Here is a 17264-nt window from a genome sequence, read left to right on the forward strand (position 1 = left end):
TTCAGGGCTCTCTCCTAGGATGCCGCGATCCTCGGATTGCCAGACATGTGGGGAGGCGGGGGCGCGACTCTCCCGCGAGGGTCTCTGACCTCGATGTCTTCCCGGGGGCGAGGGACCCTCGGGGGGGCCGAGCGCTGCCCGCAGCCGCTCTCCTCGCCCCTCTGCGTCGCGGCAAAGCAGCGCCTCAGGCAGCCGGTCTGCGGCCCCTCCTCCCTCGGGGAGGAGTGCGGCGGCCATCTTGGCCACGCGGCAGGAGGATTTTTCAGCTTCGGAGGGGGAGAACTCCCCTCCCCCCTCGCCGGACGCCCGCAGCTCGCGCTCTCCGCCCGATGTGGGGTCGCCTCGAGGCCCCCCCTCAGCGGATGCCCCGAAGAAAGGTGTTAAAAGGTCAGTGCCTTTTCGGCGGAGTTTGTGCTTTTAATGCACAAGGCATTTTTACAGGCTGAGTCCGGCTGCGAGCTGGAGGTGCCCCCTCCCCCGAAGGTGCCCAAAAAGTCTCCCCTACCTCAGGGGAGTCCACCGGGGGTGGGGTCTGCCGGGGTTCCGGCTCCCCGCCCGCGGGGGGGGGGGGAGCTGAGGGCCTGAGCGATACAGGGGCCGCTCCAGAGTCCCCGGGGGCTCCGGATTTGTTAACAACGGACGAGCAGGGGTCCGTAGAGGGGGATGACCCTCAGGTGCTCCGTTTGTTTGCCAAGGAGGAGTTAAGTGCCCTTATTCTCCACGTGCTGCAGGAGCTGGAATTAACGACGCCGCCTCAAGAGGCGGACTCGTCCACGGGGGATATCGCGATGGCGGGGCTTCGGGCCCCCCCTCAGACTTTTCCCTTTCATCACAAGGTGCTGCAGATTGTCTCGAAAGAATGGGAACTGCCAGAGGCTTCCCTGCGCGTGAATCGAGCCATGGAAAAGCTATATCCCTTACCTAAGGATTCTCTGGAACTGTTGAAGACACCCGCGGTAGATTCGGCTGTCACGGCTGTGGTCAAGCATACGACTATCCCCGTGACGGGGGGTATAGCGCTGAAGGACCTCCAAGACCGCAAGCTTGAGGTCTTATTAAAGCGTATTTTTGATGTGGCGGCACTGGGGGTCCGAGCGGCGGCTTGCAGCAGCCTTGTACAGAGGGCCAACCTCCGCTGGGTTCAGCAGCTGCTGACCATGCAGGAGCTACCTCCGGGTGAGGCTGAACAGGCGAATTGTGTTGAAGCGGCGGTCGCTTATACAGCGGATGCCTTGTATGACTTGTTGCGCACATCGGCTCGTATTATGTCCTCGGCAGTCTCAGCCAGGAGGTTGCTGTGGCTCCGTCGTTGGTCGGCGGATGCCACCTCCAAGGCGAGGTTAGGTTCCTTTCCCTTTAAGGGCAAGTTGCTGTTCGGCGACGAGCTGGACCAGCTCATTAAGGATCTGGGTGACAACAAGGTTTACAAGCTGCCGGAGGATAAGCCTCGGCAACCTCGGGCGTTTGGTAACGCCAGGGCTCGCTTTCGTGGACAAAGGCGTTTCCGTGGGGGAAGAGGAGGTTCCTTCTCCCAACGGCAGCCGGCGACGAGATCCCAGGCCTGGTCTTCTTTTTCCTTTCGTGGCAGGAGGCCTCTACGTGGAGGCTCTTCCCAAGGCTTTCCTGCCATTAAGCCCGCGCAATGAAGGTGCGCGGGCCCACTCCTCCGTGCCCGTTATCGGAGGTCGGTTGTCCCGGTTCTGGGAGGAGTGGGCCGCAATTACTTCGGATCAATGGGTCCTCGACGTGGTTCGGTACGGCTACGAGTTGGATTTTGTACGTCCCCTCCGGGATCTCTTCCTGGTTTCGCCGTGCGGGCCCGTAGAAAAGCAGGTAGCTATAGCTCAAACGGTCGCCCATCTACAGGCTCTGGGGGCGGTGGTTCCGGTTCCCGGGGACCAGCTCAGGACGGGTCGGTATTCCATATACTTCCTGGTGCCCAAGAAGGAGGGCACCTTCCGACCCATTCTGGATCTCAAGGGAGTAAACAAGGCGTTGCGAGTGTCCCGCTTCCGGATGGAGACCCTCCGGTCTGTTATTGCGGCCGTCCACAAGGGAGAATTCTTGGCTTCTTTGGATCTGACAGAGGCCTATCTGCACATCGGCATAAGAGAACGGCATCAAAGGTACTTGAGGTTCATGGTGATGGGGGACCATTACCAGTTTTGCGCCCTCCCCTTCGGGTTGGCCACCGCGCCGAGAGTGTTCACCAAAGTTCTCGTGGTGGTAGCGGCTTCCCTCCGCCGGCAAGGCGTCCTGGTACACCCCTATCTCGACGATTGGCTCATTCGAGCGAAGTCGCACGAGGCATGCACCCGGGCGGTCTCCTTAGTGGTGCGCCAGCTGCAGAGGTTGGGTTGGGTAGTCAACTTCGCGAAGAGCAAGCTCGAACCAACCCAACAGCTGGAGTTCCTGGGAGCTCGGTTCGACACCTTGAGGGGCAAGGTTTTTCTTCCGCAACAACGCATGCTCAATCTCATGACTCAGGTACGGCGCCTGTTAGAGCTCGAGATTCCCACGGTCTGGGATTATTTACAAGTCATTGGTCATATGGTGTCTACTATGGAAATGGTACAATGGGCTTTTGCGCATATGCGTCCATTACAAAGAGCGCTTCTATCTCGCTGGGATCCCCGCTCGGAGGAGTACGGGATGGAGTTGCCTTTGCCGGAGCTGGCTCGCTCCAGTCTCTCTTGGTGGTTGATTCCGGCCAATCTCCTACAGGGGGTGGACCTCGAACCCCCGTTTTGGTTGGTGGTGACGACGGATGCCAGCCTGTCGGGCTGGGGTGCGGTCTGCCAGTCCCGTGCAGTCCAGGGCACCTGGTCAGCACTCCAGGCGACTTGGTCCATAAACCGCTTGGAGACCAGAGCGGTCCGCCTGGCCTTGCGTTGTCTCCTTCCGCTGGTACGCGGACGAGCAGTAAGAGTTCTGTCGGACAATGCGACCACAGTGGCGTACATAAATCGACAAGGCGGCACGAAAAGCCAAGCAGTAGCGTCCGAGGCGGCGCTGTTGATGTCCTGGGCGGAAAGGCACATAGAGCGTCTCGCGGCCACCCACATTGCCGGCGTGGACAACGTTCAAGCGGATTATCTCAGCCGGCAGCACCTAGATCCAGGCGAATGGGAGATCTCGTTGGAAGCGATGGCTCTCATCGCGCGGCGTTGGGGGACTCCGCGCTTAGACCTCATGGCGACTCGTCAAAATGCAAAGGCGGCCCGCTTCTTCAGTCGGAGAAGGGAGCACGCGTCAGAAGGGGTGGACGCGCTAGCCCTTCCGTGGCCTCGTCACATTCTTCTTTATGTGTTCCCTCCGTGGCCGCTGGTGGGGAAAGTGCTAAGGCGCATAGAGTCCCATCACGGTCCGGTGATTCTCGTGGCTCCGGAATGGCCGCGGCGCCCGTGGTTCGCGGATCTGGTCAACTTGGCAGTCGACGGCCCACTGCGTCTCGGTCATCTTCCCAATCTCCTTCGGCAGGGTCCAGTATTTTTCGATCTGGCGGATCGTTTTTGTCTGGCGGCTTGGCTTTTGAGAGGAAGCGGTTGAAGAAGAGAGGTTATTCGGACGCGGTGGTGTCTACTCTCCTTCGGGCGCGTCGATCTTCCACTACTCTCGCCTACGCGAGGGTTTGGAAGGTTTTCCATGATTGGTGTGACACGGCAGGTACGTCGGCCAGACGTTCGTCAGTGGCGGATATCCTTATGTTCTTACAGGATGGATTGAAGAAGGGGTTGGCGTATAATTCGCTTCGAGTTCAGGTGGCGGCTTTGGGCTGCTTGAGGGGTAAGGTCGAAGGTTCTTCCCTTGCGAGTCATCCAGATGTGGCTCGTTTTTTGCGAGGGGTTAGAAACTTGCGTCCTCCCGTCAGGCTTCCCTGTCCGTCTTGGAACTTGAACTTGGTACTCCGCGGTTTGTGTGTGGCTCCGTTTGAACCTCTTAAGGCGGCTTCTTTGAAGGATCTCACCCTTAAGACTGTTTTCCTTGTCGCCATTTCCTCGGCTCGTCGGGTGTCGGAGCTTCAGGCTCTCTCTTGCAGGGAACCGTTTTTGCGCATTTCGGCGTCCGGGGTTTCCCTACGAACTGTTCCTTCCTTCCTACCTAAGGTGGTTTCCACGTTTCATGTCAACCAAACGGTGGAATTACCTTCCTTTTCGGACGAGGACCTACAGTCTGCTCAGGGTCGGGACTTGAGGCGTTTGGATGTCCGTCGGATTCTCTTACGCTATTTGGAGGTTACGAATGACTTTAGAAAGTCAGATCACCTTTTCGTGTTGTGGAGTGGGCCCAGGAAGGGTCTTCAAGCGTCCAAAGCTACGATTGCACGCTGGTTGAAAAGTGCTATTGCGTCCACGTATGTTGGCTGTGGTAAGCCTGTTCCCGCTGGACTTAAGGCTCATTCTCTGCGTTCTCAAGCGACTTCATGGGCAGAGAATCACTTGGTTTCGTGCCAAGAGATATGCAGGGCGGCCACATGGAAATCTTGGCATACTTTTTCCAGGCATTATCGCCTGGATGTCCGGGGACCTCCTGCAGAGTCCTTTGGGAGCAGTGTGATTCGAGCGGGACTCTCAGGGTCCCACCCCAGTTAAGGCGGCTCGGGTACATCCCAGCTGTCTGGACTGATCCTGGTACGTACTGGGAAAGGAAAATTAGGTTCTTACCTTTGCTAATTTTCATTCCAGTAGTACCATGGATCAGTCCAGACGCCCGCCCTTGGTGCTTCTGGGAGTCCGCTCGTAGTCTGTCGTTTTCATTGCAGTTTTCTGTCTTGTGTCGGTCGCCTCAGTGTCATGGGGCCGGTTGCTATTTTATAGCGTTCTTGTTGTACACTTGTGGTGTCCTGTTTGTTGTTTCTGGTTTTTTTACCTGTTTCAAGGACGTGGCTACTTGATCTGGTCACTGTTTAAAAAAAAAAAAAAAAAAAATTTTTTTGTGGAAGGACTTTGTGTGTAGTGCTTCTGCTTTGATATCACATATACTGAAGGACCGCAGGAGGCACACCAGTATATCTAGGGGGTGCTTTCAGTTTTCTCTCTGACTCCATCTGCTGGAGGGGAGGCATAACCCAGCTGTCTGGACTGATCCATGGTACTACTGGAATGAAAATTAGCAAAGGTAAGAACCTAATTTTCCTTTAACATTCTGGTAGCAGAGGATGGTTGAGAGGAGAAAGGAAACAAGCAGTGTTAATGGCCATTAAACTGTAAAAATAAGTGGGGTAATGAGTGCAGATTTTGAGTAAAATTAGTGGCATCGAGTGGGGTACTTGTGCCACAGGATTGTGTAGCAGTATAGAGTGAAGTTACTTGTACTGCGGGGCTATGACCGTATCAAGTGAAGTTACTTGTGTGGCGTAAGGACGTCAAGTGAAGACATGAGTAACAGTGAAGCTATGACCGTATCGAGTGAAGTTACTTGTATGGCGTAAGGACATCAAGTGAAGACATGAGTAACAGTGAAGCTATGACCATATCGAGTGAAGTTACTTGTGTGGCATAAGGACGTCAAGTGAAGACGTGAGTAACAGTGAAGCTACTATCCTCTCCATAAACAAAACATCGAGCATGCTCGCGGTGATGTCATGGCCTGTGACATCATTCCAAAATGGCTGCTTCCAGCATGGGTCATAGCATCACTGTTAACACACTTTGTTTTGGTTTTACAGGACATGCTTGACTGTGATGTAATTTCCAGGGCCTGAGACAAAAGCTACGGATATGTGCCATTTCCTGTCCCCAGGCACCTGCAGCCATCTTGACTAATGTATTTACGGTTCTGGTTTACATCATCAAAAAGGGTCATGTCTAGATATGACATCATCAAAAAGGGACATAGAGGGTCATGTTTTGGCAGAGTTAAAACAAAGTCAACAAAGGGGCAGGGTTTTTATAGAAGTGAACATTGATTGGTTGAGATGAGTATATGCAATATTAGGGGTTCGGAAACCTATTGTTTCGCACCCCATCTGCGCCCGGCCCGCACATGGGTATGCTCACCTCGCTAGCTCCTCTGCAGGTCACGGGTCAGCCTCCCCAGCAGCAGCCGCGAGCTCCTCCAGGCCTTGGCATCCCATGGTGGCATCCCATTGCGGCAGTTGCCGGGCCTTCCACTGCGCACCAGGCCTCGGAGTTTGACGTCTCCAGTGGCATTGGCCACGCCCCTACATGCATGCGCAGACCGCCCGGCCTTTTGTAGGGCCAGGGGCGGGTCCTAGCTCTGCGACACGCCCTGATTGAATGTTCAATATATGGAAGTTCCTGTCTGCACTTCCTTGTCTTGGCAATCGGGTCGGCACTGCATGTGTATTAGTTTGCCTCCGCGTTCACAGTCTTGTTTCAGTCTTGTTCCAGCATACTACTCTTCCAGCATTCTTCTGTTCCAGCGTCCTTCTGTTCCAGCATTTGTCTGTCCTGTCTCCCAGGTGGTACCCTCGGACTGTTTCTTTGGTACTGACCTCGGCCTGCTCTTTGACCATTCTGTCCATTGCCTGGATCCTGACCTCTGTTGCCTTGTGACCTCATCTGATCTCCGGAACCTGACCCCTGCCTCGTTGACTACTCCTCGGACTGATCTCGGATTCTGACCTCAGCTGCCATTGACCACGTCTTCTGATTCTGGCTCTGTCCCTTGCCTTGTCATCGCCTAGGCTGTTCTGGTCTTCCTTGCTCTACCAGACCTACGGCCTCATGTCCGACCGTGCTCCCTTGCTGTCCGTGGGCACGCCTCTCTACTACCTCTCCAGGAGACCCTGTAAGGCCCACCTAAGTCCAAGTGGCCCGGGTCCCTATGGGCTCCACCCAGGGGGACTGTGGGCTTCCAGTAGTGTCTCCTCCTGTGCTCCTTCCCTTGGGAAGCCGTTCTCCACTGCTCCAGGACAAGGGTCCACCTCCAAGCGCAACAGGTTGCCAAGGCCATGGACTCGGCGGAGTCTCCTGCTTCCAGGGTTCTACTGGGTTTGGCCGCCACAGTCCAAGAACATCGCAGGGCTTTGGAATCGCTAGCCTCTTCGGTGGAAGAGCTTCGTTCCCAGCTGCAAGATACAGCTCTGGCCAATCCCGTGGGCCTATCGGCCTCTATGCTACCTAAAGCATCGTTGGCACTCCCTGCACCTCCTTGATACAACGGGGACCCACGCTCCTGTCGTGGCTTCCTCAATCAGTGCTTCATACAATTCGCACTGCAACCCTCCTTGTTCCTGATGGAAACCACTAAAGTGACCTTCATCCTTTCCCGCCTAGAAGGGAAGGCTCTTGCATGGGCCTCTCCATTATGGGAATGCTCCGATCCCATGCTTTCCAAGCTTTCCAAGTTTGTTGCTCTCTTCAAGCAAATTTTCGGAGACCCAGGCCACCAAGCTGTAGCCAGTCATAATCTACTCCACCTCCGTCAAGGGTCACGGACCCTCTCTGAGTATACGGTGGAATTCAGGACCCTGGCTACTGAGCTTGGGTGGCAAGAAGATTGTCTGCAAGCCATCTTCCTAGATGGATTCGCCATCGCTGTCAAAGATGAACTCTCTGTCCGTGAGACTCCCAAGTCTCTAGAGAACCTGATTTCCCTCACCGGGAAGATTGACCATCGACTCCAGCAAAGGCGCCTAGAAGTAAAGGCTTCCCACTCTCCTACACTGCGTCCCACGCATGTCCAGAGTCCTCTAGCCAAGACTCCATCACCACCTCCTCCTCCCATGGTGGAACCCATGGAGGTGAACCATGGGTGACTGTCTCCTACCGAACGTCTCCATCGGAGGAAGGAGGGTCTTTGCCTTTACTGTGGTGCTTCTGGACATCTTCGGCAGTCCTGTTCAGTCTGTCCGTAAACCTGCAACGCCTGAGCCCGGCGGGGGTCCTGAGCTTAGGCGCTACTGTCACTGGCCCCCAACTCCTGCTTTCCAGTCTCTCTGGGCATCGAGGCCCACTCCTTAGCCACCACTGCCCTTGTCGATACAGGAGCAAGTGGCAGCTTCATCATGGATGACATTATAGAAACATAGAAACATAGAAATGACGGCAGAAGAAGACCAAATGGCCCATCCAGTCTGCCCAGCAAGCTTCACACATTTTTTCTCTCATACTTATCTGTTTCTCTTAGCTCTTAGTTCTATTTCCCTTCCACCCCCAGTTTTAATATAGAGAGCAGTAATGGAGCTGCATCCAAGTGAAATATCTAGCTTGATTAGTTCGGGGTAGTAGCCGCCGCAATAAGCAAGCTACACTCATGCTTATTTGTTTTACCCAGCCTATGTTATACAGCCCTTATTGGTTGTTTTTCTTCTCCCCTGCCGTTGAAGCAGGGAGCTATGCTGGATACGCGTGAAGTATCAGTCTTCTCCCATGCTGTTGAAGCAGAGAGCCATGCTGGATGTGCATCGAAAGTGAAGTATCAGGCACATTTGGTTTGGGGTAGTAACCGCCGTAACAAGCCAGCTACTCCCCGTTTTGTGAGTGCGAACCCTCATTTTCTCCCCTGCCGTTGAAGCAGAGAGCTCTGCTGGATGTGTGAAGTATCGGTTTTTCTTCTCCCCTGCTGTTGAATCAGAGAACTATGCTGTATATGCATTGAAAGTGAAGTATCAGACTTATTTGATTTGGGGTAGTAACCGCCGTAACAAGCCAGCTACTCCCCTCTTTGTGAGTGTGAATCCTTTTTTCCACATTTCCTCTTGCTGTTGAAGCTTAGAGCGATGTTGGAGTCACAGTAAGCATGTGTATGTTTATTTAATAAGGGTATTGACTCCAGGCAGTAGCCCTCATTCTGGCGAGTCACCCACTCTTCATTGGCGGCCTCTTGACTTTATGGATCCACAGTGTTTATCCCACGCCCCTTTGAAGTCCTTCACAGTTCTGGTCTTCACCACATCCTCAGGAAGGGCATTCCAGGCATCCACCACCCTCTCCGTGAAGAAATACTTCCTGACATTGGTTCTGAATCTTCCTCCCTGGAGCTTCAAATCGTGACCCCTGGTTCTGGTGATTTTTTTCCTACGGAAAAGGTTTGTCGTTGTCTTTTGATCATTAACACCTTTCAAGTATCTGAAAGTCTGTATCATGTCACCTCTGCTCCTCCTTTCCTCCAGGGTGTACATATTTAGATTCTTCAATCTCTCCTCGTACGTCATCTGATGAAGATCCTCCACCTTCCTGGTCGCCCTTCTCTGTACCGCCTCCATCTTGTCTTTGTCTTTTTGAAGATACGGTCTCCAGAACTGAACACAGTACTCCAGGTGAGGCCTCACCAAGGACCTGTACAAGGGAATAATCACTTCTCTTTTCTTACTCGATATTCCTCTCTCTATGCAGCCCAGCATTCTTCTGGCTTTAGCTATCGCCTTGTCGCATTGTTTCGCCGATTTCAGATCATTAGACACCATCACCCCAAGGTCCCTCTCCTGCTCCGTGCACATCAGCCTTTCCCCGCCCATCGAATACAGTTCATTCGGATTTCCACTCCCCATATGCATGACTTTGCACTTCTTGGCATTGAATCTCAGCTGCCATATCTTCGACCAATCTTCCAGTTTCCTTAGATCTCGTCTCATTCTCTCCACTCCTTCCGGCGTGTCCACTCTGTTGCAGATCTTTGTGTCATCCGCAAAAAGACAAACCTTACCTTCTATCCCGTCCGCAATGTCGCTCACAAAGATATTGAACAGGACCGGTCCCAACACCGATCCTTGCGGTACACCACTTAAAACCGCTCTCTCTTCAGAGAAGGTTCCATTTACCATCACACATTGTCTTCTGTCCGTCAACCAATTTGCAATCCAGGTCACCACCTCGGCACTCACTCCCAAGCTTCTCGTTTTATTCACCAGTCTCCTGTGCGGAACCGTATCAAAAGCTTTGCTGAAATCCAAGTATATGATATCGAGCGCTCTTCCTCGATCCAATTCCTTGGTTACCCAGTCAAAAAAGTCAAAAAAGTCAATCAGGTTTGTCTGACAGGATCTTCCTCTGGTGAATCCATGCTGCCTCTGGTCCATCAATTCTCCCGACTGTAGATAGTTCACTATTCTCTCTTTCAACAGTGACTCCATTACTTTTCCCACCACCGAAGTGAGGCTAACCGGTCTGTAGTTACCAGCCTCCTCTCTGTTCCCACTCTTGTGAAGCGGGACCACCACCGCTCTTCTCCAATCACTCGGCACCACTCCCGTTTCTAGGGATCTATTGAACAGGTCGCACAGCGGTCCCGCCAGCACATCTCTGAGCTCCCTCAGTATCCTTGGATGAATCCCATCAGGCCCCATGGCTTTGTCCACTTTCAGATTCTTTAGCTCTTCCCATACATTATCTACTGTAAATGGATTTTCCTCTGTTCCGCTTCCCTCCAGTTTCTTGTTGTGTAGAGATGGTCCTTCTCCAGGGTCTTCTTTAGTGAACACAGAGCTGAAGTATTCGTTTAATATTTCTGCTATTTCTTCGTCTCTCTCCACACATTGATCATTTCCACCTTTCAATTTCACTATACCAATTTCACTATACCACATTGTCAAGCTTCTGAACATTCCTCTCCAGCCATTAGATGTGAGCCTCCGCATCACCTCCATTCAAGGAGAACATCTTCCAGGGCTCATCACCCATCGAACAGTGGCTGTCTGTCTTACCGTGAGCACTCTCCACGAGGAGGAGATGTCCTTCTATGTGTTGAAACGTTCCACACATACAGTCATCCTGGGGCTGCCCTGGCTCCAGGTCCACGAACCCCAGTTCGATTGGCATTCCCTGCAGCTGGTGCAGTGGGATTCCAAATGCCAGAAGACATGTCTACATCAAGTATCTCCAGTTGTCTCTGTCTTGAAGTCTACCACCCTATCTGGTTTGCCTACCCAGAATGCTGAGTTCGAAGATGTCTTCTCGAAGCATAAGGCGGACACTTTGCCTCCGCTATGCAAGTTCAATTGCTCCATAGAACTTCTACTGGACACGACACCTCCAAAGGGCAGAGCTTATCCATTGTCTCATCCAGAAACCCTAGCCATGTCTGAGTATATCAAAGAAAACTTAGAAAAAGGTTTCATTCATCCCTCTGATTCTCCCGCTGTAGCAGGCTTTTTCTTCGTCAAGAAAAAGAATGGTGGTTTACGCCATTGTATTGACTACAGAGGGCTCAATGCGAGTTCCTCACATTTGGTTTTGGCTACTTCCTCCGGTATAATTGCAGGTGCTGATTTGGTTAACAAGGCAACACCACTCTGAAAGAATGTTTCTTTAAATTACACACCCTAAAGAAATTAAACCTTTACTCCACCTTCCAGACTTTCGTACAGTGCTACAAAGTACATTATTCTCTAAAATTGATTACTCTAACTCACTTCTCCTAGGCCTACCCAAAAACTCAATTCACCCACTAGAAATTCTACAAAACACAGTTGCCCGGATACTTACTAACATGCGCAGAAATGAACACATCTCACCCGTACTTAAGGAATTACACTGGCTTCCTATCGCATACCTAATCCAATATAAGACTCTCTATCATACATAAGGCTCTCCACAATCCTGAGATGAACTGGTTCAGTGATTCACTAATATTCCATGAATCCTCTAAACCAACCAGAAACCAATACCTTGCTACCGTACGTACACCTTCCTCCAAAAACAACAACCTGGCATCTACCAGAGCACATGCGTCTCCATAGCTGGCCCCGCCTTATGGAACAAAATGCCCATAGACCTATGCCAGGAGGACTGCCTAAAAATCTTCAAGAAAAAACTAAAGACGTGGCTGTTCATGCAAGCATACACCTAATCCTAACCTTCTTATTCTCCCAGCATCTTCCTCAGTTATACCCTCATAAGATGTCCCATATTTTTTGACACAATCCTGATACATGTGCAATATCTCCCATTTCTCTCCTTCCTGCCCCTCCCTATCTCCAAGCTTCTCATTGTACCAATCCTTTCTTGTCTAGGCTCCCCTCAACTGTTCCTCTTCTTATTGCCTATAACTAATTGGAACCTTCCCAATATAAGTAACTCTGTAAGTTATTGTAAATAAATCTAGTGCTATGTACATAAGTTACCTTTATATATAATATCCTTAGTCTTACCTTTATGTACAATATCCTTAGTCTTATACATATTTCTTATAGGCATATAGACATTTATTCTGTTAATAGCTTTATATGTACCTGTTTTCATGTTAATTGTCAAGCACATCTTAAGCGTAATTTCTCGTTTATTGTAAACCGATGTGATATCCTTGATGAATGTCGGTATATAAAACCCTTAAATAAACCCGCAAAGACCGGTACACCCTGCCCCTTATTAGTGAGCTGTTTGACCGCCTTCAAGGGGCACGGATCTTCACCAAGTTGAATCTGAGGGGTGCGTACACTCTGGTATGCATCCCACCTGAAGATATCTGGAAAACCTCATTCAACACTAGGGATGGTCACTATGAATATACCGTAATGCCCTTTGGGCTATGCAATGCCCCAGCGATCTTTCAACGCCTTATGAACGAAATCCTCTGAGGCCTCTTGAACTCATCCATAGTCGTATATCTTGACAACATCCTGTTCTTTTCCAAAGACCTTGAATCCCATTGAGATCATGTTCGGATCATCCTCCAACGTCTAAGAGAAAAATCACCTTTATGCCAAGTTAGAAAAGTGCCTCTTCGAGCGAAATCGCTTACCCTTCCTAGGGTACATCATATATGATCGAGGTTTCTCCATGGATCCAGATAAAGTCCAGGGGATCCGAGACTGTCCCCAGCCAGTAGGCCTATGGGCCTTACAATGTTTCCTTGGCTTTTTCTAATTATTACAGGAGCTTCATTGCCAGTTATTCTACCCTAGCTGCTCCGCTCACCGCCATGACCAAGAAAGGGGCTAACACTCGTGTGTGGACTCCCAAAGCACAAGCTGCCTTTCAGATGCTAAAAGAAGCATTCTGTTCCGGTCCTTGTCTTCAGCATCCAGACCCAAGACGCCCATTCGTCGAAGTTGACGCCTCTGCAATTGGAGCAGGAGCCATCTTAAGTCAGTTTTCTCCAAAGGGTAAATTGATACCTTGTTCATTCCACTCACACAAGTTCTCTCCTACAGAGCAGCACTACACCATTGGTGACCGAGAACTTCTCGCTGTCAAGTTGGCGCTCCACGAGTGGTGCCCCTGGTTGGAAGGGGCGCAACATAAATTTACCATTTTCACCATCATAAGAATCTTAAGCACCTTAAAGAAGCTCTTGAATCCTAGACAAGCCCGATGGGTGCTCTTCTTTGAGCACTTCAATTTTGTCCTATGTTATCGCCCAGCTTTCAAGAACCTCTGTGCTGATGCACTTTCAAGATCCTTCGAACCAGAGGATGTTCCTGATGTTCCCAGACACATCATAGATCCTGCCTGCATATCCCTTGCCGTGACCACTACAGTTCCAGTTGGGAAAATCGTCATTCCACGTAGATTACGTGAATGAGTTCTGAAATGGGCCCATGATTCCAAGTTGGCAGGACACCCGGGTCATACTAGGACCCTAGAGATGTTGCTGAGATATTACTGGTGGCTCAACATGGTGCAAGACTCTCGTAACTATGTAGATTCATGTCCCATCTGTGCCCAACAGAAGCCACCTACTGGTCAGCCTTGGGGCCTACTACAAGCTCTTCCAGCACCTACCGAGCCATGGTCCAACATCTCAATGGACTTCATAACAGACCTGCCTCCGTCCCAGAACAATACCGTAATCTGGGTCATCATCGACTGTTTTTCACTTCATTCCCCTGCCGGGCCTCCCATCAGCCCCAGAATTAGCCAAGTTGTTCCTGAAACACATTTTCCATCTCCATGGACCCCCAAAAGAAATCATATCCGACCAAGGACCACAGTTTGCCGCCAGGTACTGGCGCTCTCTATACAAAAAGTTTAACATTGCCTTGAATTTCATGTCGGCCTATTAACCACAGGCCAATGGTCAAGCTGAAAGGACCAACCGGACCTTGAAAACATTCCTTTGTTCCTACGTGAATGACCAGCAGGACAACTGGTCTGATCTGTTACCCTAGGCTGCGCTGTCGCATAATACCCATGTCGTTGCTGCCACTGATGTATCTCCGTTCTCCGTGGTATTCGGACGACAACCTCGGTTGCCACTTCCAGTTCCTCTGACTGTTCCTTCTCCAGCCGCGCAATTCATGGCCCACACCATTAACCAGTTGTGGAATCAAGTCAAAGAACGCCTTACCCAGGCCGCTGAGCGCTCCAAGCACACTTCTGATGCACATAGAAGTCCCGCTCCACTCTTCCGACCTGGTCAGAAGGTGTAGTTAAGCACCCGACACATAAGGTTGAGACTCCCTTCTCATCGCCTGGCTCCCAAGTACATCGGCCCATTTCCAGTGCTTCAAAGAGTGGGAGCAGTGTCTTATCAACTTCAGCTACCTCGTGCCATGGGCATCCACAGCACATTCCATGTCTCCCTTTTGAAGCCTTTGGTCCTCTCCTGGCCCTCTTGTAGAGATCCTTCACCTCCGTGGATCTCTACCGAACCAGATTCGTCACTCCAGGTAAGAGAGGTCCTCGACGTCCGTCGATGTCAAGGCAGATGGGAATACCTCTTAGCCTGGGAGGGTTATGGGGCCGAGGAGGACTCATGGGAACCATCCCACAACATTCTTAATAAAGAGCTCCTCAGGATTTTCCACAGGACCTAATTTGAAAAGCCACGGCCGAGTAGAGTGAGGCCTAGAAGGGGGGGTGCTGTTGCGCGCCCCATCCACGCCCGGCCCGCGCATGGGCCTGCTCACCTCGCTAGCTCCTCTGCAGGTCACGAGTTGGCCTTCCCAGCAGCAGCCGCAAGCTCCTCCAGGTCTCAGCGTCCCGCAGCGGCGGTCGCCGGGCCTTCCACTGCGCACCAGGCCTCACGCCGGAGTTCGGCATCCTCAGTGGTGTTGGCCATGCCCCTACGCGTGTGCACGCACGGACCACCTCTTGTAGAGCCAGGGGCGACTCCTAACTCCGCGGCGTGCCCTGATTGAACGTACGATATAAGGAAGTCCCTGCCTGCATTTCCTTACCTTGGCAATCGGGTCAACACTGTAAGTCTACTAGTTTGCCTTGTTCCAATCTTGTTCCAGCATCCTACTGTTCCAGCCTTGTCCAGCGACCTTCTGTTCCAGCGTCCTTCTGTTCCAGCGTCTGTCCGTCCTATCTCCCCAGGTAGTACCCTCGGACTGTCTCTCTGGTACTGACCTCGGCCTGCTCCTTGACCATTCTGTTCGCTGCCTGGATCCTGACCTCTGCCTGCCTTGTGACCTCATCTGACCCCTGCTTCGTTGACTACTCCTTGGACTGATCCTCGGATTCTGACCCCAGCTGCCATTGACCACGTCTCCTGATTCTGGCTTTCTCCCTTGCCTTGTCATCGCCTACCTGTTCTGGCCTTCCTTGCTTCTCCAGGCCTACAGCCTAGTGACTGACTGCGCTCCCTTGCTGCTCATGGGCATACCTCTCTACTATCTCTCCGGGAGACCCTGCGAGGCCCCCTGAGTCCAAGTGGCCCGGATCCCTACAGGCTCCACTCAAGGGGACTGTGGGCTTCCAATGGTGAAGCTCATCCTAGCCTCTGTCCTCCTGTGCTCTGCCCCCTGGGGACAGGTGCTTTCTGGTCCCTACTAGGGAGCCGTTCTTCACTGCTCCAGGACAAGGGTCCACCTCCAAGCGCAACAATGTGGGGGTAATGTGCAGGGAGCAGCAGTTACTACCCTTAAGAGAAGGTATGGGGATTGCTATCCTTATCCAATTAGCCTTGATGTTTTTGACACAACATTGCAGAGATAGGAGGAGAATGGAGAGAATAAGGGTTCTTGTCCACTTTAAAGGTTTTTTCATTCAGTTTATTAAACAGACAACTCCGAGTCTACAGGTGTTCTTTAAATATCTGTAACACTTAGTAAAACGTTTGCACCCCATCTTTTTTGATGTTGTAAAGATATGTCACATCTTTATTGAATAATATGGTCCCATTGTTTGTGGTTCTTTTTATCAAATACCTTCTCGTTTATTTTTCAGTGTTAAATATTAATGGTGCCATCCCTCCCAACACAGCCTTAGAGTGAAACACAGGGTCCATGTCGGGGGACTTTGGAGAAAATTTGTTTACTTGGACTGCTTGTACACACGGAGTTGTCTGTTTAATAAACTGAATGAAGAAACCTTTGAAGTGGACAAGAACCCTTATTCTCTCTATACTCCTCCTATCTTTGCGATATTACATTGAGTGTGACTACTTACTCCAATTTCTGCTTTTGGCATTTGACACAACTTCAACAACGCTCTCTGCTTTGATGGCAGGAGTAAAAAGGGAAATCAGATTCAAATAACAGCCAACACTAGGCCCTGACTTTTACAGTCAAGGGCACAGACATTAGGGAAAAGCATAGGACTGCTTCTATGTGCAAGTCCAAAAGCACAAAAAGCTTTCTCACCCTGTAAAAATGTTGCAAGCAGTAATTTTGCAATTTGTTCGACAGTTGCTTGGTTTTGATTGTAAATATTATTTATTTATTTATTTAGAATTTCTTTATTTACCAATATCTGTTTGCACATCGTATCGGCTTACATATAACTTGGAACTTTTAGGCATAGCCTTTACATGGAATATTACCCTTAAAGGCTTGGGTGTAACCAGCACAGAGCAAGTTACTACCTTTAACAGAAACATGGGGGTAACCTGCACAGAGCAGCGGTTACTACCATAAGAAACTTCATGGGAAGACTGCTTGAACCATTGGTCTTTTTCTGTTGTCATTACTATGTTACTATGTCTTTGCAGACGTCAACCCCAGTTTCAGGTTGGCAAAAGTCTGGCTGTCCACAAGGAATCTACATCTGAACCTCCCTTGTACTAAGCCCAGCTCTAAGTACAAAGGGCCATATGCCATTATTGAGAAAACTGACCCAGTAACCATGTGCCTTCAGCTTCCCAACAATCTTAAGATACCATCCTCATTTCACATCTCCAAGTTAAAGCTGGCTAGGACAGATCCTTTCAACAGGCAAGGAACACCTCTGGATCCAGTCCTGGTCAATGACTAACCTGAATTCAAGGTTGAGGAGATTTGGGAATCTATGAGTATCATGTAACAAAGTACATACAGAGTATGGCTCCCGAAGAAACATCTTGGGTTGATGCATCTAATCTCCACAAACATTTTCTTTTGAAGAAATTTGTCCAGAGGCTGTCCCTGAAATGATGAGAGGTATTGTAATTATCCATTGCTGAGTGCCTCTCTGGCCTACAGGTGGCGCTGTGAG

General features: G+C 50.8%; 1 protein-coding gene across 1 annotated transcript in view; it reads left to right on the forward strand.

Moving 5' to 3' along the window:
- The first annotated feature begins 788 nt into the window (after positions 1–788).
- LOC115083177 (vomeronasal type-2 receptor 1-like) overlaps positions 789–17264 on the forward strand; it is a 174888-nt gene continuing 158412 nt past the window's right edge. The window contains 2 exon segments of the mRNA XM_029586983.1: positions 789–956; positions 1362–1467. Coding sequence (XP_029442843.1) covers positions 789–956; positions 1362–1467 — 274 coding nt within the window.

This window comes from Rhinatrema bivittatum, chromosome 2 (assembly GCF_901001135.1).
Source record: "Rhinatrema bivittatum chromosome 2, aRhiBiv1.1, whole genome shotgun sequence".
In the NCBI taxonomy this organism is placed as follows: Eukaryota; Metazoa; Chordata; class Amphibia; order Gymnophiona; family Rhinatrematidae; genus Rhinatrema; species Rhinatrema bivittatum.